The following is a 26,918-nucleotide window of genomic DNA, read 5'->3' on the forward strand; positions in this document are numbered from 1 at the left end:
TAAGTGTAACAGGAAAGGAAATGACTAGTAGTGGTACATGGTACCCTCCGCCATGCATCGTAGGGTGGCTTGCGAAGTATCTTTGCAGATGTAGATGCAAATGTAGAACTTCGTGAATGTGGTGCAAGGCAGGATTCTGAACACTTGTTGATTTGCAGTAATCTGAGAAAACCTATGACATGGAAGACTTGTTTGCAGTGAAAGACCATGCCAATCTAGTTGCAGGACACTGGACCCGCAAACTGTAAAATTCTTTCAGTCATTAATATAAGACCGTAATTTTAATATCACATTGCATTTTGGTGGTTTTTTTTTCCGGGCGGGGAGGGGGGGGGGGGGGGGAGCTTGGATAATTAAATAAATAAAAAATCACCTTCATCTCAGTCTACACAATTAAATTTTCTCCAGTCTCCAGATAATCTATTTTAGGTGTTCCAGTACTCATTTACTTGTTCACTCAATAATGATATACAACCATACACAAATAAGGATTCTTGATCCAGTATTGTAGTGGTCCACTTTTCATATCAGTACCAATGTTTTAGAACAATGTTTTAATTGGAGACCATTTATAAATTCCCGTACTAGTTAAGACTTTTGCAGCCCCTGTGTCGAACCTCCAAGATTAGAAATGTTATCTTGGTGTCAGGAAGGTTGGGTTGCATTGTAGTTTGCACAGTAGGAAACCTAGAGTTGCTTCGAGTAACTGGGTAAGATATCTAAGCAAAGCCAAAATCAAATAATACCAGAGAGGCAAAAACAGTATCATTGTTTATTTTTTGGCAATAATTTAAGCAAAAAACAGTATAATTTGATATTTAAGAAAATATAATAAATTTCTTGTGTGTGCTGTTGCACATTAGCTTCTTTATTACAAAAATAATGCTCATCAATATACAGTTAGATATATAAAGATATATATAAATACATATTTACAAATAAGGGAAAACAAACAAAGTGAAGAACAAAAGCTCTTTTGCTACTGTGACAGCTGACATAACATTGCTACACCTCTTAATATCCAATGCTCGGGTGGTTTAGAAGTTGGTAATAGCATAGCTATCACAAAGTTTGTTGAGTGACCTGTTGTAGATAGCACACCACGTCTCTCAGAAGTTTTGTATACAGGACAAGTGTATGTCTCACCTGGCACAAATTCAGACTTCTCTATAGGTTTGAGCCATATCTGTAATAAATAAGAATTACAAAATATTTAGTTTCTTCACTGGTATATTCAGATATATAAGAAATGTAATGTAACAGTTTGCTGGCGTGACTTAGTGAATGTGGGGCATGGCAAGAATCTGAACAATTATTCATTTGCAATAATCTGAGTGAACCCTGTAACATGGACAATTAGTTTGCAACACATATCTGTGCTATTCTGACTGCTGAAGACTGGACTCAAAAAGTAAGAAATTTTCTCAATCATCGGTATTAGATTTTAGTCTTAGGATTATATTGTCTTTTAGTGTTTCTGTTTTTTCTTGGACTAGGATAAAAAATAAATAAATAAATAAACTGCTACCTTGTTGCTGTTGTTGTTGGTGTGGTGGTGGTGGTTTTCAGCCTATAGACTGGCTTGATGGATGTCTCCACACAACTCTATTCTGTGCAATCATCTTCATCTCTGAATTTGCTTACTGTATTCATCTCTTGGTCTCCCTTTATGATTTTTACACCCCTTCCCTCCCTGAACTTCCATCTGGTACTAAACTGGTGATCCCTTGATGTTTCAGAATGTGCTATTCAATCACTCCCTTCCTGTAGTCAGAATGTGCCACAAATGTACGTTCTCCCCAGTTCTGTTTAGTACCTCCTCATTGGTTATGTCAGTTACCCACCTAATCTTCAGCATTCTTCTCTAGCACCATATTTCAAAAGCTTCTATCCTCTTCTTGTGTAAACTGTTTATCGTTCACATTTCACTTCCATACATGGTTACACTCCATACAAATACTTTCAGAAAAGACTTCCTAACAGTTAAATCTATATTCAATGTTAACAAATTTCTCTTCTTCAGAAATGCTTTTCTTGCCAATCTACATTTTATATTCTCTCTACTTGAGCCATCATCATTTGTTTTGCTGCCCAAGTAACAAAACTCATCTACAATTTTAAATGTGTCGTTTCCTAATATAATTCCATCAGTATCATCTGATTTAATTCAACTATGTTCCATTATCCTTCTTTTGCTTTTAATACTGTTCACCTTATACTGAGGTGACAATAATCATGGAATACCTCCTAATATCATGTCAGATCTCCTTTGCCTGGCATACTGCAGCAACTCTATGTAGCATGGACTCTACAAGTCATTGGAAGTCTCTTGCAGAAATACTGACTCATGTTGCCTCTATAGTCATCCATAATTGCAAAAGTGTTGCCAGTGAAAGATTTTGTGCATGAACTGACCTCTCTTTTATGTCCCATAAATGTTAGATGGGATTTATGTCAGGCAATCTGGGTGACAAAGTCATTCACTCAAACTATGCAGAATGTTCTTCAAATCAATCATGAGCAATTGTAGCACAGTGCATTGTTAGCCATAAAGATTCCACTGTTGTTTGGGAACACAAAGTCTATGAATGGCTGGAAATAATCTCCAAGTAGCCAAACATAAACATTTCCAGTCAAAGATCAGTTCAGTTGGACCAGAAGACCCGGTCCCTCCATGTAAATACGATCCACACCATTATGAAGTCACCACCAGCTTGCACAGTGCCTTGTTGAAAACTTGAGTTCATGGTTTCAAGGGATTTGCGCCACACTCAAGCCCTACCATTAGCTCTGAAATTGGGACTCATCAGACCAGGCAACAGTTTTCCAGTCATATAGGATCAAACGGATACGGTCATGAGCCCACGAGAGGTGCAGCATGTGATGCCATAGCAAAGGCACTCGGATCGATCGTCTGCTGCCATAGCCCATTAACACAAAATTTTGCCACACTCTCCAAATGGATAAGTTTGTCATATGTCCCAATTTGATTTCTGTTGTTATTTCACATAATGTTGCTTGTCTGTCAGTGCTGGCAACACTGCACAAATGCCACTGTTCTTAGTTGTTAAGTGAAGGCCGTCGACCACAGCATTGTCCTTGGTGAGAGGCAATGCCTGAAATTTGGTATACTTGGCACACTCTTGAAACTATGGATCTTGGAACATTGAATTCTGTAATGATTTCTGAAGTGGAATATCCCACGCATCTAGCTTTTCCACATGAATCATCTGAGTACAAATGACAGCTATGCCATTGCACTACCCCTCTATTCCTGTGCATGCAATACTACCATGCTGAAACGTTTGAGTATCTGCTGAAACATTTGAGTTCAGCTACTTATGCTATTAGGGTCATTGCAAATTTTGGCGATATACATCTCATTATATTAACTTACCAAGCCTATTTTCGTTCTCTGCTTTCGTATGGCATCATATTCTGGGGTAACTCATCATTGAGTAAAAGTGTGTTCATTACATAATCTAAAAGCATGTAATCAGAATAATTGCTGGAGCTCATCCAAGATCATCCTGCAGACACTTATTTAAAGAGCTAGAGACCTTCACTGTAGCCTCACAATATATATATTCACTTATGAAATTTGTTATTAACAATCCGAATGAATTCAAAAGTAACAGCAGTGTACATGGCTACAACACTAGGAGAAAGGATGATCTTCACTACTCAAGGTTAAATCTAACTTTGGCTCAGAAGGGAGTAAATTATGCTGCCACAAAAGTCTTTGGTCACTTACGTAATAGCATCAGAAGTCTGACAGATAGCCATATATCTTTTAAAAGGAAATTAAAAGAATTTCTTAATAGCAACTCCTTCTACTCATTAGATGAATTTTTGGATATAGTAAGTGGGTAATTTCCCCAACCCCCAACCCCCCCCCCCCCCCCAAAAAAAATAAAATTATATATATATATATATATATATATATATATATATATATATATATATATATATATATATATATATATATATATATATATATATATATATATATATATATATATATATATATATATATATATATTGGTATATGTGTGGATGGATATGTGTGTGCGTGCGAGTGTATACGCGTCCTTTTTTCCCCTTAAGGTAAGTCTTTCCGCTCCCGGTATTGGAATGACTCCTTAACCTCTCCCTTAAAACCCGCATCCTTTCGTCTTTCCCTCTTCTTCCCTCTTTCCTGATGAGGCAACAGTTTGTTGCGAAAGCTTGAATTTCATGTGTGTGTTTGTGTTTGTTTGTGTGTCTATCAACCTGCCAGCACTTTCGTTCGGTAAGTCACATCATCTGTGTTTTTATACATCTTCATCTCTGAATTTGCTTCCTGTATTCATCTGTTGGTCTCCCTTTATGATTTTTACACCCCTTCCCTCCCTGAAACTTAAGTGTCATGTAATATTTTGTGTAATGTAATATCATCTTATATAGACACCTTTTATTAACCTGACACGTTCCACATCATTATGAAGTGTCATATTCCTGATCTATGGAACAAGTACTAATCTAATCTAATCTAACCACCATTTATACATGTGCATATCACTACCTAAGACTTTTGTCACTTCAGTTTATATCTTTGTTTCAAGACACAGTCCATTCCATTCAATTGCTCTTCCAAGTCCTTTGCTGTCTCTGTCACAATTACAATGTCATATTCAAACCCCAAAATTTTCATTTGTTCTCGCTGAACTTAAATTCCTACTCCAAATCTTTCTTTGGTTTTCTTTATTTCTTGCTAATGTACAGACTGAATGATGTAGGGGAGAGGCTACAACACTGTCTCACTTCCTTCTCAACCACTGCTTCCCTTTCACGCCCCTTGATTCTTATAACTGTCATCTGGTTTCTGCAAAAGTTGTAGCCTTTCACTTCCTGTACTTTACTGCTGTTACCCTCAGAATTTCAAAGACAGTATTCTAGTCAATATTGTCAAAATCTTTCTCTAAGTCTACAAATGCTATAAGCATAGGTTTCCACTTTCGTAACATATTTTCTAAGATACATCATAGGGTCAGTATTGCCTTGGGTATTTCCTACATTTGTTTGACATCCAAACTTATCTTCCCGTAGGTCAGCTTCTATCAGTTTTTTCATTCTTCCACAAAGAATTTTGCAACCATTACTTGTTAAACTGGTAGTTCAAAAATATTCACACCAGTCAGCACTTGCTCTCTTTGGAACTGGAACTGTTACATGCTTCTAAAGTCTGAGGGTATTTCACCCAACTCATACAACTTGCACACCAAGACTATCAGTAGTCCTGATGGAAATCCATCTTCAGTGCTCTGTCAAATTCTTCTCACAGTATTATATCTCCCATCGCATTTTCATGTATATCCTCTTGCATTCCTATAATATTGCTCTCTGGTTCAGCCAACTTGTATAGACCCTCTGTATACTCCTTCCATCTTTCAGCTTTCCCTTCATTGCTTAGGACTGGTTTCCCATCTGAGTGGTTGATTTTCATACAACTGCTCCTCTTTCTTTTAAAGACCTCTTTCATTTTCCTGTAGTTGGTATCTGGTATTCCCCTAGTGCAATATGCTTCTAAAAAATTTCATTTATCCTCGAGCCATTCCTGATTAGCCACTTTTCACATTGCATTTTTATATCTTCTCTTTTCATCAGTTAAATTCAATATATCCTGTGCTATCCAAGGATATCTATTAGGCCTTGTCTTTTTACCTATTTGATCCTCTGCTGCCTTCACTATTTCATCTCTCAAAGTTGCTTGTTCATCTTCTTCTGTATTCCTTTCCATTGTTCCAGCAAATTCTTGCCTAATGCTCACTCTGAAACTGTCAACAACCTCTGGTTCTTTCAACCCATCCAGGTCCCAGCTCCTTCATTTTCTAATTTTTTGCTATTTATTTAGTCTTAATCGGCAATTCATAACCAATAAATTGTGCTCAGAGGAAACATTTACCCATGAAATGCCTTACAACTTAAAATCTGGTTGCAAAATCTCTTCTCCTGCCATTATGTAGTCCATCTCAAAGCTTCCAGTGTCTCCAGGTCTCTTCCACACATGCAGTCTTCTTTCATGTTACTTAAAACAAGTTTCAGTGATGATTACATTATGCTCTGTGCAAGATTCTACTAGGTAGCTTCCTCTTTCATTCATTTCTGCAATCTATATTTACCTACAACATTTCCTTCTCTTCCTTTTCCTGCTATTGGATTCCAAACCCCGTTATGATTAAATTTTAGTTTCCCTTAACTATTTAATGGGACAGAATGGACAGTGTCTTGAAAGGAGGATATAAGATGAACATCAACAAATGCAAAATGAGGATAATGGAATGCAGTCGAATTAAATCGGGTGGTGCTGTGGGAATTAGATTAGGAAATGAGATGCTTAAAGTAGTAAATGAGTTTTGCTGTTTGGGGAGCAAAATAACTGATGATGGTCAAAGTAGAGAGGATATAAAATGTAGACTGGCAATGGCAAGGAAAGTGTTTCTGAAGGAGAAAAATTTGTTAACATTGAGTATAGATTTAAGTGTCAGGAAGCCTTTTCTGAAAATATTTGTATGGAGTGTAGCCATGTATGGAAGTGACACATGGATGATAAATAGTTTAGACAAGAAGAGAATAGAAGCTTTTGAAATGTGGTGCTACAGAAGAAGGCTGAAGATTAGATGAGTAGATCACATAACTAATGAGGAGGTATTGAATAGAATTGGGGAGAAGAGAAATTTGTGGCACAACTTGACTAGAAGAAGGGATCAGTTGGTAGGACATATTCTGAGGCGTCAAGTGATCACCAATTTAGTACTGGAGGGCAGTGTGGAGGGTAAAAATCGTAGAGGGAGACCAAGAGATGAATACACTAAACAGATTCAGAAGGATGTAGGTTGTAGTAAATACTGGGAGATGAAGAAGCTTGCACAGGATAGAGTAGCATGGAGAGCTGCATCAAACCAGTTTCAGGATTGAAGACCACAACAACAACAACAACAACTATTTAATTGATTTTACTCATCATAAATTTTTTCAATCTCTTCATCATCAGCGTAACAAGTTGGAATGTAAGCTTGTACGACTCTTGTGGATGTTGGCTTCATGTTTATCTTGACTACAATTATGCATTCACTATACTGTTCATCGCAGCTCACCTGAATTTTTATATTCTTATTCATTATTAAACCTACTCGTGCATTATACCTATTCCATTTTGTACTTATATGTGTAATTTGCATGATTAGAAGTCCTGCTATCGAACTTCATCAATTCCCACTATATCTAACTTCAACCTATCCATTTTGCTTTTTTAATTTTCTAAGCTACAGGTGCTACTAAGGGATCTAACATTCCACACTCCAATTTGTAGAATGCCAGTTTTGTTTCTCCTGATGAAAGCATCCTCCTGAGTAGTCCCCACCTGTAGATCTGAATGGGAGACTATTTTACCCCCAGAATATTTTACCCAAGATGATGCCATCATCATTTACTCCTACAGCAGAGCATCATGCCCGCAGCAAAAATTATGGCTTTCAGCTGTTTGCAGTACAAGCACAGTAAGGTTGTTTCCTTTGGTGTTACAAGACCAGATCGATGAATCATCCAGACTCTTGCCCCTGCAACTAGTGGAAAGGTTGCTGCCCCTCTTCAGGAACAATATGTTTGTCTGACTCTTAACAGAAACCCCTCCATTCTGGTGCACCTGCAGTATGGCTATGTGTATCGCTGAAGCACACTGGCTATCTGTATTGCTGAAGCACACTAGCCACCCCTCCAATGGTGAGTTCCATGGTTAATGGGGGGGGGGGGGGGGGGGGAGGGGGGGGGTGATTGTACCTTAATATCTACACAACCACATTGATATTTATGATAGAACAATACTTATACAGGGTGTTTCAAAAATGACCGGTATATTTGAAACGGTAATAAAAACTAAACGAGCAGTGATAGAAATACAGCGTTTGTTGCAATATGCTTGGGACAACAGTACATTTTCAGGCAGACAAACTTTTGAAATTACAGTAGTTACAATTTTCAACAACAGATGGCGCTGCGGTCTGGGAAACTCTATAGTACGATATTTTCCACATATCCACCACGTGTAGCAATAATATGGCGTAGTCTCTGAATGAAATTACCCGAAACCTTTGACAACGTGTCTGGCGGAATGGCTTCACATGCAGATGAAATGTACTGCTTCAGCTGTTCAATTGTTTCTGGATTCTGGCGGTACACCTGGTCTTTCAAGTGTCCCCACAGAAAGAAGTCACAGGGGTTCATGTCTGGCGAATAGGGAGGCCAATCCACGCTGCCTCCTGTATGTTTCGGATAGCCCAAAGCAATCACACGATCATCGAAATATTCATTCAGGAAATTAAAGACGTCGGCCGTGCGATGTGGCCGGGGACCATCTTGCATAAACCACGAGGTGTTCGCAGTGTCGTCTAAGGCAGTTTGTACCACCACAAATTCACGAAGAATGTCCAGATAGTGTGATGCAGTAACCGTTTCAGATCTGAAAAATGGGCCAATGATAACTTTGGAAGAAATGGCGGCCCAGACCAGTACTTTTTGAGGATGCAGGGACGATGGGACTGCAACATGGGGCTTTTCGGTTCCCCATATGCGCCAGTTCTGTTTATTGACAAAGCCGTCCAGGTAAAAATAAGCTTCGTCAGTAAACCAAATGCTGCCCACATGCATATCGCCGTCAGCAATCCTGTGCACTATATCGTTAGCGAATGTCTCTCGTGCAGCAATGGTAGCGGCGCTGAGGGGTTGCCGCGTTTGAATTTTGTATGGAAAGAGGTGTAAACTCTGGCGCATGAGACGATACGTGGACGTTGGCGTCATTTGGACCGCAGCTGCAACACGGCGAACGGAAACCCGAGGCCGCTGATGGATCACCTGCTGCACTAGCTGCGCGTTGCCCTCTGTGGTTGCCGTACGCAGTCGCCCTACCTTTCCAGCAAGTTCATCCGTCACGTTCCCAGTCCGTTGAAATTTTTCAAACAGATCCTTTATTGTATCGCTTTTCGGTCCTTTGGTTACATTAAACCTCCATTGAAAACTTCATCTTGTTGCAACAACACTGTGTTCTAGGCGGTGGAATTCCAACACCAGAAAAATCCTCTGTTCTAAGGAATAAACCATGTTGTCTACAGCACAGTTGCACGTTGTGAACAGTACACGCTTACAGCAGAAAGACGACGTACAGAATGGCGCACCCACAGACTGCATTGTCTTCTATATCTTTCACATCACTTGCAGCGCCATCTGTTGTTGAAAATTGTAACTACTGTAATTTCGAAAGTTTGTCCGCCTGAAAATGTACTGTTGTCCCAAGCATATTGCAACAAACGGTGTATTTCTATCGCTGCTCGTTTAGTTTTTATTGCTGTTTCAAATATACCGGTCATTTTTGAAACACCCTGTATATGAGCTATAAGGAAAAGGATGTGTGTACAATGAATGTCTTGCCATGATATTAACTGGAATCTTTAATTCTTGATGTAAGAGAAATTTTCAATCCTTTACATAATCATTTAAGTTGTATGGGAGACCAATAACACTTTTTTTATTTTTATTTTGAATTTATAGCATCTCTCAATTTCCATCTTATTGGAAACATTTGCTCTAGTAAGTGGACAGGCACCTGTGAACGAACAAGCTAGATATAAATTTAAAAATTAAGCTTTAAAGAGCCTCCCACTGTGTCTGGTGAATTCAGTTGTCTTCTAGCTGACAGCCAGCTAGCCACATCTGTCAACTTCAGAAGGAGAAAACAGAGGAATGTTTGGTGCACTTGTAACTGTTATTGACCTCTGTCCAGTCTTAACATAAGAGCTGAGTCATGATTTGTTTCACTTGTAAATATTCAGTTTTGGTACAAATTGTTGCTTGTTTTGGTAGTACGTACATTTGCAAAGATAAAAAGATAGTTGACAGTTGTTATATTTGAACATTATGGGGTAGTCAGTAATTGGATACTGAAAATCAAGATTTGCCAATAAATAAACACCTATTTATTCACTTGTATGTTTAACATATTCTTTAAACCTGATGTAAATGGGGGCTGAATGAACTCTTTACTGCAGCATATATGTTCCAAGTTCAGTTTACAAAATCCTGTCCATGCCCTTGGCCAGTTACTCAACAACATGTGTTCATTCAATGATGGGAGTGGTACCAATTCCCAGTGAATTAACACAGATCAGGACATTTTTTCCATGATTGATTTCACTCAGATAAATACAAAATTATTATGCAAATTAAATATCTGTCACAGTTTCTATTCTTAAAATTAAGCCCCAGTTCAGAAATGGTTGAAGAGGTGTCTGTAAGAACTTTCAAGAAGTGTTTGATGCATAGTTATTTCCTGTAAATTAGCTCTTTTCTATCAGATCAGTCTTGGCCAATTTCCTTTTTTACATATTTCTGATGAAGAATTTCACTTCCAGAGAAAGAGAAGAAAGAATTAACACTTTAAATATTCAATTAGATGAAGTACCAGAGGCACTAAGATTGGGCATCTTGAGTTTAAATAAAGCATTCACACAGTAAAAGCAACATTATCAATAAAACTATATGGCAAAACATTTGAAGGAAGGCACATATGGCCAGCCAGAGTCTTAACAACAGATGAAGAACAGCTGTTGGCAAACTGGATATTAGGAAAATCAAAAACTGGCTTTCCAATGCATCCAGAAAAGTGAAAGATGAGGAATACTGGAATGAAAACTGCTTTTACAAATTGCAGGCTAGGAGAGAATTGGGTGAAACTATTTCTTAAGAGACATCCAACTATTTCACATTGTGATACAGAAACCATATTGGAAGGAAAAGTGACTGGTTTGAGGAATTTCGTGAATACCAAAAATGGTTCAAATGGCTCTGAGCACTATGGGACTTAACATCTATGGTCATCAGTCCCTTAGAACTTAGAACTACTTAAACCTAACTAACCTAAGGACATCACACAACACCCAGCCATCACGAGGCAGAGAAAATCCCTGACCCCGCCGGGAATCGAACCCAGAAACCCGGGCGTGGGAAGCGAGAACATTACCGCACGACCACGAGATGCGGGCTCGTGAATACCTTCAACAAGAAAACTGGCAGGACTTACTTCTTAGCAGTGATTGAATATCAACACTCATGAGACAGGAGTTAAATGTTACCCAAAATTCAAAGAATCTTAGGTAAAAAAACTGTAAGATTATTTTTACCATTCCTCCTGGCAAAGAGAATGAATACATCACTTTATTGGCTATTTTTTGCTAGTGGAAAAATTGTAAAATGATTTATATATTTCCTTATAAAATGATTCCAAAGCATGTTTCTGAATCCATGCCTCCTATTCTCTGTAAGGAAGAGTGAGTCAGGCTGGATGGTTGCACTAACCCTTTATGAGTATGTTACCCACTGTCTTTATCCCTGTTTGTTAGGAAAAAAATAATATCACTTTTCCAGGTTTTGCCTCTTTCAGATGGGCATACATCACATTTAAACTTACATTTATGTAATCCCTGTTCAGAGAAGTGAATATTTATTTGCTACCAACTGTAACAAATGTCCTTCAGCCATACACACATACATACAGCCAAGCAGTTTGTTGAAAATATGGATTTCAACTAACATACACACACTTATCACTGAGAGATCATGAAAGACACATTGAATGAAAGAAAGCTATGTTCACAGAAGAAAGCCCATACATGTCTACAGACTATAGTGTCTAAATTTTCTACAGAGACACTTGAACTGTTCAAAACAGCTCTTCTTGATGAGTCAAGAACCACCAACCACAGTTTTAATCTGCCAGGAAGTTTCATATGAAGACAACATATTGTATCAGAGAGAACAGATAAACGAGATTATTTCAGATCCTAAGACCCATCTGCAGAATATCTTCAGGTATTGTTCAGACTTAAATTGTTGAGGAAATGTAGAAGTACAGAACACTCTAAATAGTTTCTTTCATTATGAATTTTACAGTTTCTGCCTTGAGAAAAGTGGTGAGGAAATTATCATTCATTTACGTTTGTGTTGTCATCAGAAAATAACAAGTACCATAGCCAGAATAATGCTATAAAAGGTTTATCAGTTTGAGTTAATGTGATTTGCAATAATATCTCATTTGTATATCTAAATTATCTGTATTACAGTTTGTGTGTGCATGTGTATGTTGTATATTATCTTATTTTTCTTTTCACATTAATCATATAAGCACAGCCATTTCTGCACTAACTCTGTGGTTTCCTGTGACAGTTATGATTTATTACACTCCTGTTATGATACTCATCAATAAAATATAAAGGTAATTAGATACTTGTGTTTTTATTTACTATAAACTTATAACCGGGCCTTCAAATTGTACTGATAAAATTATGTTCATTAATTGGATAAGGTTGCTCATGTGTTTAGTTATTTTTTACTTCTTCTGTATACACTTTAAAGCTGAGAAATGTGTAGCTTATCCCAGGTCCCAATTTTATACTTATTTGAGCTAGTCTTCAGTTAAAAAGTTCACCAACAATTTTTGTGGTGTCAGGTATGAATTTTTTATTGTAGTTGTTCTCATACCTGTTCATTCACTGGTAATGTTAACCTAGAAGCCCACTCTTCATCCTTGAGACTGAGGCAAAGTGTATGTGGACTTTATTTCTGTGTCATATACTGCAGTAATGTACACCACAATTAAACAAACTGATTTCAACTACTTGAAACACTTACTACTGAACAGTGAATGTACTGCTAAGAAAGTGAGAGAAATTCAAGAACTTAGTGCAGATCTCTGTGAGATGTACTGTTATCTATTTTATAAAGCTTTCTTACTCCTCACTTATGTTACAGAAATACCTGGCAAGAAATAGAATAAAAATATAGTTTTATTCTATTTATTTTTTAATCTTAATTAAAAATTTTAATTCTAATTTGAATAACTGAAACATGTCAATTAGTTAATTGTCTACCACTTTTGTTTGATATGCAGTTTAATACCACAAAAAATTTGCACGTAGTGTTTTATGGAGTGCATGATTATGAGTATCTATTTTTGGCACCAACAGAACACTTTTATTTATTTTCTAAAGCTGCACATCAAGTATCTTTTCATGATTAAAATAAATGTTTGCTATGACCCAGCTGGTTGGTTGGTTTGTGAGATTAAAGGGACCAGACTGACCCAGCTGGTACCTGAGTTGTGTACACTATGGTCAATTATGAGAACTTAATTAATAAGCTTGTGTCACCAGCAAATATTGACCAATCCTTTAAAGTGATTAGCAGATCATGCTGATTCAACTACAAAAAGGAACAGTCCCCACGCAGAATCTAGTGGGACTACACATTTTCTGTCTCTTGTTACAAGACAGGTCACTTGGCTAGCAGCATTATTAATTCAAGTATATTTGGGAAAAGGTACCTGATTTTAGATGAGCATCTCATGGGTTCTTTCAGGACAAAATCACTCAGCAAAAGGAAGGAAGGAAAATTACAGTCTAATTTCTCATCAACAATTAAGTCATTAAACAGAGCAAAAACTAAAGTGGGACAAGAATGGAACAGAAAGTAATCTACAGACTCCTCAAAGGAAGCATCCCAACATCACCATTAACTGATTTGGAAAAAACACAGAAAATCTAAATATGGATGGTCAGAGGAGGTTTTCTACCATATAATTGATAAAGGTGAATTCAGTCTCTGAAACACTGTTCCACCTCACTTGGCAAAGCATAACAAACACTAGTGATTATTCACAAGGGTGGTTATTATGTTTCCATATCCAGCCATAAAATGTTGCTCAACAAAAGTGTTGGAATCGAAACTATGACAGATGCTAGATTTTGTAACAACTCGCTGTAGATATGTGGTGGGATGTGACCATTACTACCAGAGTCACAGCCACAGGAGAAAAACTCTTAGATTGCAACATCCAGTTTGCTGAGTGGCTAATCAATACTCAATTCCATGATAACTCATCATTAGAGAGTAAATTTTGCTTGAACATTTTACACTGTTAATTATAAAAAATAAGGGAAAGGCAACCATTCACTACAGTGGATTGATGCCTTGGTCACAGAAACATGTAACAGAAAACAGTACTTCCATTAGCTTTTGATCACCGGCTCCTTTTCTGCCAAAAGTAAAACACACACACACACACACACACACACACACACACACACATACACATGAGAGGATAACAGGAAAGAGGCAGGTCTTTGGACAGATGACACTGTGGCTGCAAAACAAGATGAAAAAGGTGACAGTACAACAAAAAGAGATGTAGGGAGTGAGGTTGACAAGGGGTAAGAGAGACAGAATGAGGGACAGGGAGAAGGAGAGGCGGAGGTGGAGGGAGACGATGACAGTGAGGCTGAAGGTGAAGGTGAGGGTGAGGGTGAGGGAGAGGAGAGAGAGAGAATGCCCACTGGGGGTATGGAGGGGGGGGGGGGGGGGGGGAGAAGGCAATCCATGAAAGGCAGTGAGGCAGTGCATGAGCTGGACAGAGAAGGAGTGCTGTGGACAAAAGGGAGAAGGGAAAAGGTAAGGTGAGACAGTGGGAACAGGTTATTGGTTATTTAGACCACCTATGTTGGAGAATGTAGTTCAGAGAAACTTTTAATAGGCGAGAGTACCTAAATGGCCTGCATAGTGAAGCACCTGCCAAAGTCTTCTTGCTATGGTTAAGGGAGTGTGCATTTGGGTGTCTGTGTTGGTGTGTTTTGATTTGTGCACTTTTACCAGAAAAAGAGCTGAAAGTTAGTATGAATGCTATTTTCTGTTGTGGATTTCTGTGCTCTACACATCAATCCAACTATAGGTGAATGGTTGTGTTCCCATTATTTTACATACTGCTCCATCCAGGAATTTCCACTATTGTTTGTCACTGTTAGTATATAATGTGAACCAATATTTGATGCTGATTTCTGAGTATTTTTTTTTTTTCTTTTTGCTGAATGATTATAGTTTTATATGAATTTTCTTTTAGATATTTTATCATGCATGACGCAGGTGCAAGACCTGTACAATACACCCATCCAGCACATCCTAATCGAGTCCTGTCACAGACTGAGAGGCAAAGCCATCTCTGGAAGCCGTCATATCATTAACCAGAGCTCTGCCATAATTTTGATACAGCATTTATCATGGGCATGGTCACAAACTAGCTATATGCCAGTATGAATGGTACCACCAAACTGTGGCCAAGAAAAGAACTGCCCAACCTGTGGTAGAATACACTGCTGTTCACAACAGTTCAATTTCACTGGCTGCTTCATAACCTGTGCCATCTGGATCCCCCCGCCAAACACACACACACATACCAGCATCTCTGAATTATGTAGATAGGAGTTGTATTTGCAACACATGCTTCATTCTCATAATCATTCTAGCCACAATTTCCATTATGCCTGGCCCACATCTACCTCTATCTCCACCCTGAACCAGGACCCTAAATTCACTCACCCTGCACCCACACCCACTTCCACAAGTCTCCCCTTCCACTGCTCTGTTGCACCCTCCCTGTCTACTCCCCCAAATCATAATAATGATAATAATCATCATCATCATGTCATTGTCCGCCCTTGGTAGTTGAGTGGCCAGCGAGACAGAATGTCATGCCGAACGGCCCAGGTTACCCAACGGCAGGCCCTAGCCACACGGCATTTCCATTTCCATCATGTCATTGTTACTTTGTATTGTATGATCTCACCAGTGCTGGTATCACATTCCTATCCCATGCACCTGCTGCCTCTCCATCCTGTAGCCCTATCTTGTTCACCTGATGCCTCCCTACCAGCAGTTACAGCTATCAGCCACCCTTCTCAGCTCTCCTTTCAATTCCCCATCTCCTTTCTCCTCTCACGTATTCCACTTGACACAACCCCACACCCACTAAAGCTGTAGAACTTCAGCCCTCGTTCAGGATATTCCGCAACATGCAGGTGTGTATATGTGTGTGGTATGGGGGAGAGGGGGATGCATGCATGTGCTCTAACATGAAACAGGATATGCCTGAAAGCTAGCAAGGTTTTCAGTCCTGTTTATGCCCTGGCAATCAATTCATCTGCTGTTTGGAGAGTTGTTACCTTCATTCCTGAATTGTTATTTAGTTTGTAGCAGAACTTTTAACTGCCAGTGTTTCTTTCTTATTACTAAGTTGTTACTTAGATTCTACCAGAACTTTCCATTGCCAATGTTTCCTTCTACCTATTTTTAAGGAAGATTAATATTTGAGACGAGATATTTTTCATCACTCAGCATTTAGCATGACACAGAAAGTCATACAAATCTTTTACCAGTTACCCAATGGTGTGGAGAACCTTATAGATAACAAAAATAAGCTCAGAAAAAATGAAAAGTCATGTGACTTCTAAATATGTGGTTCTGTACTCCCCCCCTTCCTATCTCTCACTCTCACTCTCTCTCTCTCTCTCTCTCTCTCTCTCTCTCTCTCTCTCTCTCTCTCTCTCGAGCACACATTTAAGTTTAAGTATGTATCATGATACGAAAAAAGAGAAAGTTACAGTTAGCTTAGCTTATAAAATGTACTCGCCAAGTGGTGGCAGAAGAATACACATATAAAGGTATTTAAATTTGCAATCTTTCAGAGCCAGTATTTCCTTCTTCTGGCAGAAAGGTTGAAGGGGAAGGAAGAGGGGTGAAGGAAAAGGGGTGACATTTAGGAAACAGGGAAAGACTGGAAAACTCACTCAGAACCCTGGGTCTGGGGACACTTACCAGGCAACATGAGAAGAAATGACTTCAATGTATTAATCAGCCACTTTGACAAAGCTATGACTTCCTATAACCATGCTATGAAATGAGGTCCATTCTGTATGACATTCTGCCCACCACACCTAGAACAGCTTTTCGTCATCCTCCAAATCTCTGACATATCTTTGTTAGACCCTATGCTCCTTCTGCACCCATTTTCCTACCCTATGGCTCCTACCCCTGTGACCATCTCTGCTGTAAATGGCAAAATGTATACTATCAAAAGGAGAGCCATCTGTGGAATGACACACGTCATGTACAAGTTGTTAAGTAAACACTGTTCAGCCTTCTACATTGACATGATGACTACCAAGTTATCAGTTAGGATGAATAGGCATAGGCAGTGAGTGTATACTGGCAATACGCAGTATGCTGTCGTAGAGCATGCTCTACAACATGACAGGCATTACCTTAGTGCCTGTTTCATCACACACACCGTATGGATTCTTCCCCAGATACCAGTTCCTTGGAACTTCACAGCTGGGAATCAAAGATACAATGTGTCCTTGAATTACATTAATTTCTTGAGTCTCGGCATTTCTTCACAGTAGTATTCCTTTTTTCACTCAAAGAGAGTCTTCTATATCGTTCATTTTCTGACATGTCTATTTTTCCCCAATTCCCACCCTTCCATCTCTATCACATACAGTGCACTTAGCTTTCTGCTTTTATTAACTTGTCCACAATGTTTTGGCAGTATTACCCTACATTTTGGCAGTAATCTCTGTCTTGCATATTATTCTATCTTCCATCTTTAAGCTCTCAGGTTTTCAGATCTCATCCTGTGCAGTGCCCAACAATCAGTCTTTCCTTTTCATCCCATGCAGTAAGTCTCCCCTGACTCGGGTTTTGAGCAACTTTACAAACTCTCCCCATTTCCTAAACCTCATCAATCCTTTCCCTGCACCCCTTTTCCTTCCCCTTCAACCTTCTGCCAGAAGAATGATCCACTGCCTCTGAAAGCTTGCACATTTAAATACCTTTATATGTGTATTCTCTTGCTGCCGCCCGGCGAGTATGTTTTTTATCTCTCCGGTTACATTATACACTCCTGGAAATGGAAAAAAGAACACATTGACACCGGTGTGTCAGACCCACCATACTTGCTCCGGACACTGCGAGAGGGCTGTACAAGCAATGATCACACGCACGGCACAGCGGACACACCAGGAACCGCGGTGTTGGCCGTCGAATGGCGCTAGCTGCGCAGCATTTGTGCACCGCCGCCGTCAGTGTCAGCCAGTTTGCCGTGGCATACGGAGCTCCATCGCAGTCTTTAACACTGGTAGCATGCCGCGACAGTGTGGACGTGAACCGTATGTGCAGTTGACGAACTTTGAGCGAGGGCGTATAGTGGGCATGCGGGAGGCCGGGTGGACGTACTGCCGAATTGCTCAACACGTGGGGCGTGAGGTCTCCACAGTACATCGATGTTGTCGCCAGTTGTCGGCGGAAGGTGCACGTGCCCGTCGACCTGGGACCGGACCGCAGCGACGCATGGATGCACGCCAAGACCGTAGGATCCTACGCAGTGCCGTAGGGGACCGCACCGCCACTTCCCAGCAAATTAGGGACACTGTTGCTCCTGGGGTATCGGCAAGGACCATTCGCAACCGTCTCCATGAAGCTGGGCTACGGTCCCGCACACCGTTAGGCCGTCTTCCGCTCACGCCCCAACATCGTGCAGCCTGCCTCCAGTGGCGTCGCGACAGGCATGAATGGAGGGACGAATGGAGACGTGTCGTCTTCAGCGATGAGAATCGCTTCTGCCTTGGTGCCAATGATGGTCATATGCGTGTTTGGCACCATGCAGGTGAGCGCCACAATCAGGACTGCATACGACCGAGGCACACAGGGCCAACACCCAGCATCATGGTGTGGGGAGCGATCTCCTACACTGGCCGTACACCACTGGTGATCGTCGAGGGGACACTGAATAGTGCACGGTACATCCAAACCGTCATCGAACCCATCGTTCTACCATTCCCAGACCAGCAAGGGAACTTGCTGTTCCAACAGGACAATGCACGTCCGCATGTATCCCGTGCCACCCAACGTGCTCTAGAAGGTGTAAGTCAACTACCCTGGCCAGCAAGATCTCCGGATCTGTCCCCCATTGAGCATGTTTGGGACTGGATGAAGCATCGTCTCACGCGGTCTGCACGTCCAGCACAAACGCTGGTCCAACTGAGGCGCCAGGTGGAAATGGCATGGCAAGCCGTTCCACAGGACTACATCCAGCATCTCTACAATCGTCTCCATGGGAGAATAGCAGCCTGCATTGCTGTGAAAGGTGGATATACACTGTACTAGTGCCGACATTGTGCATGCTCTGTTGCCTGTGTCTATGTGCCTGTGGTTCTGTCAGTGTGATCATGTGATGTATCTGACCCCAGGAATGTGTCAATAAAGTTTCCCCATCCTGGGACAATGAATTCACGGTGTTCTTATTTCAATTTCCAGGAGTGTATTTTCAAAAATTGATAATTTTTGTTGATATAAATTTAGCTTAAGATTCATGTAAAAGATAATACTAAGAACAGTCAGTATGTTACCATACTTCTCACTGAGAAAGCTTACTAGGTTTGTAAATTAACTGACATTTTCATTACAGCAAGACATCACACTTTTCATCTAGTGGACACACAAATAACTAACTAGCTGTTGTAAAAAGGGGTTCTGTTCTGGGTCAAATACTATGACAAGAAACTCACCATGTTAACACTTCACCTGGTTGGATATATTTGAAGGAAATGAGCACAATCAAAGGAAACTGTACATTTCTCTCAGACAATATGACACTAAGCAGCATATGTATGAATCTAAAAGTTAACCATGTGTGGAGGGAGATAATACTTACAACAGGCACAACACTGTAGAGTATTTTAGGCTCTGATTCATCAAGGGAATGAATTTCCTTATTCCACCTTGCTCCATCGAGAAAAAGTCCATCAATATAAACCCCATCATCTGGTGGAGTATCGTATGTCTCCTCTGACATCATCTGGAACAATGTATAAAAATCACAGACAATAGTCATAGATACATGATAGATAGATGAAACTGAAAATTGCTAAAACAGGTTTGGAGGCTGAGGCATGCATGAGAATAATGAGCATATTTGTCATGTAATTAAAATATTATTTTATGCAGTCTTAGATAGAGGGATAAAAACAGACAGACAGATATATTTTTCATACTTTAGGTTCATAGTGATCCTGAAGGATGTAGAATATGTCATGAAAACTAAATATGTAATACATATTTACAGAAAAAGGGATATGCTAATGGTGCTCAATGATGCAGAATAAGCAAACAAAAATGCAACATATTTTGAATTGAAAGTTAATGTCAAACTTGTCTCCCTCCTCCCTCTTAACTCTTTCAGACCCTCTGGCTACAATTGTGTGTGTGTTAGCTGCAACAAAAGTATTTTTTCCCAATGGAAACCTTTTCATCAGGCACAAGTGCTACCAACTATTGGGCACCACTATTAAAATATCAGCAAGCCAATGCAGCAGTGCACAATAGCTTGTGACTACCAGAATACACAGATGTGGTTGCTTTGTTGATTCCATTGTGTAACTGAAGATGCAATTCTTATTTTCCTTGGTAATTACTGAATATTCATTTTACTATTTATTACAACAGAGAATATTTGTAAGTAGTTATTTTAGTCCATAAAATGAAGTCAAGTGTACAAAGTATGTTTTGGAAATGAGCACAAATTTTTGTATTAATCTTGCATCTAAAATAAATTAACAAAATCACCTAAGATTATTCTCATATAAAGAAAAATTTTCCATTCTCCAGAAAAAAACTTCAGGTCTGAATGGGATATCAAGGGAAATTTGTGATTGGATCAAGCATGTTTTGGTAGGGAGAATGCAGCAAGTTATCTTGGATGGAGAGCCACTGACAGATGTAGAAGTAACCCTTGCTGTTCATGTTGTAAATTAATGTTCTTACATACAACATTTATATTAACTTCACACTTTTTGCACATGATGCAACTATCCAAAATGAAATACTGTGTGAAACAATCTACATAAATATTCAGTCAAATCGTGATATAAGATTTCAAAGCAGTGTAAAGATTGGCAACTTGCTTTAAATGTTCAGAGGTGTAAAACTGTGCACTTCACAAAAAACTAGTATTCTATTACTATAATATCAATGAGTGACAGATGCAATCAGTTAACTACACAAATATGTAAGTCTAACACTTTTTAGGAATATAAAATGGAATGATCAGATAGGACAGACTGCTACTTACTGTAAAGATGACTCATTGAGTTTCTGACAGACTGCTACTTACTGTAAAGATGACTCATTGAGTTGCAGACAGGCACAAAGAAAAGACAGTGCTTTCCCCTTGCCCAACCCCCACCCCCTCCTTCCAATGGCCGAATCATAAAATTTACTTTCTGAGGAGCCTCCTCCTTTCACAATGATCTTCGCTTTTTCAGATTCTACCAGTCCCTGTCCCTCACCAACTCGGTACTGCAAGAAACATCACCATGGCACAGGCATACTGGAACCATCTCTGCTCCCTCCACAAGATATTACTACTGTGCAGTCCCTACTATGTGCATCACATCTCAAAAATTGAATCCCTTGCTCTCGAGCATCTGGAAGGGCATTCCAGACACCACCTCCATAAGTTATCCAACACGCCGATATCGTACTGCTGCCTGGGGCACCACTATTCATCCCCGATCCTATTCATACTGTTCATCTTCACCAACCCCTCATAGCACCTAGCTGACCTTTCCAACTTTCCACATCCCCCAAAACAACCTACAAACACTCTACCAAAATCAGAGCTTAAACAATCACAGAACACTGTTGTTAACCTTCCTACCAAAATCCTCAATCCCAGAGAAGATTCATTCCTATCCATAAGCCTCACCTTCAGCCCTACATCCAGATTTAAACATGTTGGACTTGTCAAAGACGTACCCTCATTCTCCCAATCTTCTCCATGGAAATACTTCTTTGCCACTAGTCTTTCCATCCACAGCCAACACAATCCCAAAATTGAACACTGACTCTCCCAGTTCCTAACACCAGTGAACCGTGATCTTCCTGCCCCCCCCCCCCCCCCCTCCCACCTACCCATCCCCTCGTCACCTTCCAGGACTTCCTTACACCCAACGTGGCCTCACCATCCTCCCCACGTCCCTTCCTAAGGAACACCAACAGTTCAGCAAAAGAAAGGACAGCCATAAACAGCATAAAAACAGATCTTAACCTTATCATCCAATTTTCTGTCCAAGGTTTCACCACTGTTATTATGAATCTCAGTGACTACCTAGAGGAAGGCCTCTGCAAATTATCTGACTCCTACACCCATAAGCTCTGAAAGAGTGATCCCATTCCAGAAGCCTTATATAACCACCAATCCCTGCTTAAAGCCTTACACCCTTCCCAAAGACTCTTCCTGAATCCATTTCCCTGCTCACCCCTGTGATGCCTCACACACCCTCCTTCTACATGCACCCAAAAATACACAAACCCAACGATCCTGGACCTCACTGTAGCTGGGTATTGTGCTCCCACTGAAAGAATATTAGCCAAAATTGATCAAAACCTTCCACCAACTGCCCAAAGTCTAGCCTCCCACATCAAAGATACTAATCACTTCCTTCACTGACTCTCCACCATTCCCACCTCTTTAAGACATGGATCCCCACTCATCACTGTTGACACCACTTCCCTATTCACCAACACCTTTCATGTTCATGGCACTGCTGCTATTGACTATTACCTCTCCCAACATCCTTCAGGCTCCAAACCCACTACCGCATTCCTCATACACCTTACTAACTCACACAAGTACTTCCCCTTTGAAGGCAAGGTATACAAACAAATCACAGCACAGCCACGGGCACCAACATGTCACCCTCCTACGCCAAATTGTCTATGGGCCACCTATAGCAAGCATTCCTAGCCTCTCAAACCCCAAATCCCTGGTCCAGTTCAGGTAGATTGTTGGGATCTTCATGATCTGGACACAGGGCCAAGACACCCTGTCTTCAGTCCTTCACAACCTCAACATCACATGGTTCTCCTCAATGTAGTGTATCATCTTCTTGGACGTTGACCACCTCCTTTCTGATGGCTCCATCCACACCCCTGTTCACATTAAACCCTCCAACAACCACCAGTACTAGCATTTTGACAGCTGCCATCTCTTACACACAACACAAGGTACGAGTATCAAATGGCATTTTAAACAGCAGATTGCACAAGTGAAAATGTCAACCCTTGGAATATGGTTCTCTGGGTATGTAGATTGGTCATCAGAAGAGACAGTAAGAATTGTAAATAACAAAATCAAAACTTTATATCAGTGTGGTAATGGAACATAATTACTGCTAAAAATATGTGGTAAATACTAGAGTCCTGCACGACCAAGCAAGCGAGCACAAAATACGAGATGGGGTGAGCACACCCTAACTGGATAGGCTGCCCGCACTAGTTCTAGTGACTGAGCATTGAAGCTGTGACCAAATACATAGCATGTAACTTCAAACACATTACATGTGTCATTATCCGTGTGAGACTGCAGCCAGTACGTGCTTCTCATTTGTGGTGTCTCTCTCTCTGTAATCATGCAGCACAAGGAAGCCAGTGCAGTAAGGCATAAGATTGAAAACAATGTTTACACACTGAATAAACGGGAAGGTTTAAAAAGCCAAGTATGGAGTACATTTCTGTTGGTTGTAGATGAAAACAGTGGGTCTACTGGGTATGTATCATGCATAAACTGCTGCACATTATTTTGTTTCCAGTCAGGAACCACTCATTTACAGAAACACATTTGCAAGAAACCTCACAAAGATACAGCTCCTTCAGGGATACCAGCAGTAATAAAAAATAGTATTACAGCAAGATGTGTTTAAATGTGTGCTAAAGATATGAGACCTTGTAATGCTGTTTTCACTGAAGGTTTCAGAAAACTAGGCCAAGAATTAATACATCTAGGTGTGCATTATGGAGAAGTTAACTTGGCAGATGTCATGCCTCATCCCTCTACTATAAGCAGACATGTCAAAAAACAAGCTGTGCAGTACAAAACAGCATAATGTCTTCTGTTATTGCATGCTGCGATGGTTGATATGTGGACTGATTCGCATAGCATAATCAGGTGCACTATTTGATACTTACAATGCATTACATTAACACAGATTGGTCTCTTGTGAACAACAAAATTCCCGGATGTTAAGAAGACAGGTGTAAATATTATGAAAGAAATTGAAGAGAGGATGGCTGACTGGGACATTTTGCCGGACATGTTGTATGGTTTTGTTTTTGTCTCCAACCAGGGTGCCAATGTAATAAAGGCTCTGGAAAATCACTAAAGGATTCCTTGTGCTGCTCATTGTATAAACACAGCACTTAGCCATGCTTTCGATGAAGATAACTTCTCGTTAAATCATGCCCCGAACATCGCATCAACAATAAATACTGCAAAATACATTGTAAGGTACATTAAGAAAAGTGACCTCTGCTTGTCTTTAAAATCATCATTGAAACAAGAGGTCTGCACACACTGGAACAGCTTGTACACTATGCTGGAATCCACACTTGGTATAACGAAGTTGCTGCTTTGTTGATGGAAATGACTCCACTTACAGATTGCAAGGATATGATAATGAACTTGCAGGAAAAATTGTACATTTTCTGAGACCATTTAAAGAGGCCACATATGAATTAGAAGGCAAAAAAGAACCAACAATCCAGTTAGTTCTTCTTTGGTTTCACAAACTGCAACAAATTTTCAGTGTCAATGACACTGACTTCAGGTGAGTAATTACTGCGTTAAAAGCACTGTTTCATTATGATACATGATAGTTTTATAATTAAATAGCATAATTGATGAGTACTAACCGATATGTATTTTTTAACAGGAGGTACAAAGGATTAAAAATCGAGCCTTGACTTTTTTTTGTGAGAAGATTGTGATCACTTCCAGGCATAAAATTGCTACGTTTCTTTGGCTGTCTTTCCGTGATCTTAATATGCTTGAAATAAATGAAAAGCAGGAAATTCTTAGCAATGTGCAACAAATGCGTGCTACTTACACAGGCACAATATACAATCATTAACATAATAGTTAGTGGATAGTGTACTATAGAGAAACAGGAATGATGTAATTCATATAATATTTCATTAACATAAAACACCTCGTTTTTACAGGAACGTTTCAATGATTTCCACATCAGTTCTGTATTACTTGTCTCTTTTGTTTATTATCATAGATCCTTCAAGTACTGTGTCATCGCCACCCAGAAAGAGAGATCGTTTCAAGGAATGGAGAAACAACAGATCATCTGCAGCAGATCAAGTAGATCTCTACATTTTAATGCACCCGGAGATGATGATGACATCTTAAAGTGGTGGAGTAAACATGAAACAGATCTGCCAGGCCTGGCTGCACTTGCAAGACTTATTTTATGTATCCCAGCAACAAGCGCACCTAGTGAAAGATGCTTTAGTAAAGCCGGCATGTTACTAACAAATCGCTGCAGCCAATTAAATCCAGAACGCCTTAGTGATTTACTGCTGATCAACAATAACTATAATTTTGTTTCTGTTGCAAAGAAATGAAAAGTATGACAAGTTACATCTGTAAATGTTTAACGTTCTTTGTATGCTTTCTTTATGAGGATGGTCGACAAGGAAGATGGAATATTTGGAGTTCCTTTTTCTGAACCTCTGTAACTATAGGAAAATATCTAAATAAATGAGAATAAGGCTAATTTTCTTCTATTTCAAAACTGCAAAAAACTTAAATGTGCCAGCTCAAAAATGTTTAAAAATGTAGTTAGCTATGAGAGGCAATTAGACAATAGTGATGCAAGATGTACCTGATCTGGGTGAAGTGCAAAAAGGGATAAGATTGGTTTACTAGTATGAATACAGGGTATACCTATGACAAGGATAAACAAAGTTAAACCTATAGTGGCGCAACAGCACAGGACATGGCTACAGAAGGGAAGTGATGAAAGAAATGGAGGTAACAGATTTACTTTGTCCTCGATGGACATTTGTTGTGGTGTCAACTGTACAAAACGGCTTCTTCGGGCTCTGCAGCAATGTAGGGTTCATCATTGTCTACAAACTAGTAGATGGGGACTTATATCGCTCTTTCATTGTGGGTCTGGCGGAATGAGAGACATAGAAGGTCATGGTACTATGAGGACATACAATCTGGCCCTAACACTGTGCGTCAGTTACATGGTAACAATGAGGAATGGAGATTGAACTTAAACAATCAATATGCCCAGTGCAGATTGATCTAAGGAGGGCACAGAGAAGAAGAAAAGAAAAACGTAAGTTAAATATTGTAAATAACATTACTGTATAAAAGAATTTGTAAAATGAATATTAAATAACATTTTAAAAAAAGCTGACAAGTATGAGTACTAAACAAATAAAAATAAAAACTTGTTAAGTCTGACCATACAATAAAGGGTATTGACCCCCTTTCAGGCTAAAGACCTAACATAGAAATTGTAATGTAATAGCTACTCTTAGCAGTGAATAAACAAACAATAAACAACCAAAAAAGTGCACAACTACTGTTTACTGTTGTCCAGTAAAGTCAATGTTATCTCGGAGCGGGACTGATGACCTCGCTGTTTAGCCCCATGACTCGCCTCAATCAACCAATCAATCAATCCATATTATCTCAGTTTTTCAATTTATTTAATGTTCTTTTTCTAACAGTTTTCTTTTATTAATCACTTGTGTTGTTTCAGATGCTGCCATGGTGGGACTTTTATGGAGATGCTCCACCTTTTATGTGAAGAAGAAAAGTCTAAACTTGTCTCAAAAAGTATTCAATACAGTGTTTATTATGAGTTTGCAGTAGGGTTTTATTGAGTAGGAGGAAAAACCTATGTCTAATGAGATTCCTACTATGGCATTTTATATCAAGTGGATGAAGCCTTATTAATGTGAGATGATCAAGATCAGAAGAAATTTATTTATCTAGTAAGAGGAAAGCCAAGGAAGAAGATTCCATAGCTGTTACTATTAAGAAAAAATGAGGTACAGTGATAACTTCTGTGGATACTACTTCATAAAACATTAGTAAGAATTAGTAATATTACAGGTAAATGTAACAATAGCAGGTGTTTGGT

General features: G+C 39.5%; 1 protein-coding gene across 1 annotated transcript in view; it reads right to left on the reverse strand.

Moving 5' to 3' along the window:
- Positions 1-854: 854 nt before the first annotated feature.
- LOC126456873 (dynein axonemal heavy chain 7-like) overlaps positions 855-26,918 on the reverse strand; it is a 783,013-nt gene continuing 756,949 nt past the window's right edge. The window contains 2 exon segments of the mRNA XM_050092694.1: positions 855-1,186; positions 19,625-19,768. Of these exon segments, the coding sequence (XP_049948651.1) occupies positions 980-1,186; positions 19,625-19,768 (351 nt within the window). The 3' untranslated portion in view covers positions 855-979.

The sequence above is a fragment of the Schistocerca serialis genome, chromosome 2 (genome assembly GCF_023864345.2).
Source record: "Schistocerca serialis cubense isolate TAMUIC-IGC-003099 chromosome 2, iqSchSeri2.2, whole genome shotgun sequence".
Classification (NCBI taxonomy): domain Eukaryota; kingdom Metazoa; phylum Arthropoda; class Insecta; order Orthoptera; family Acrididae; genus Schistocerca; species Schistocerca serialis.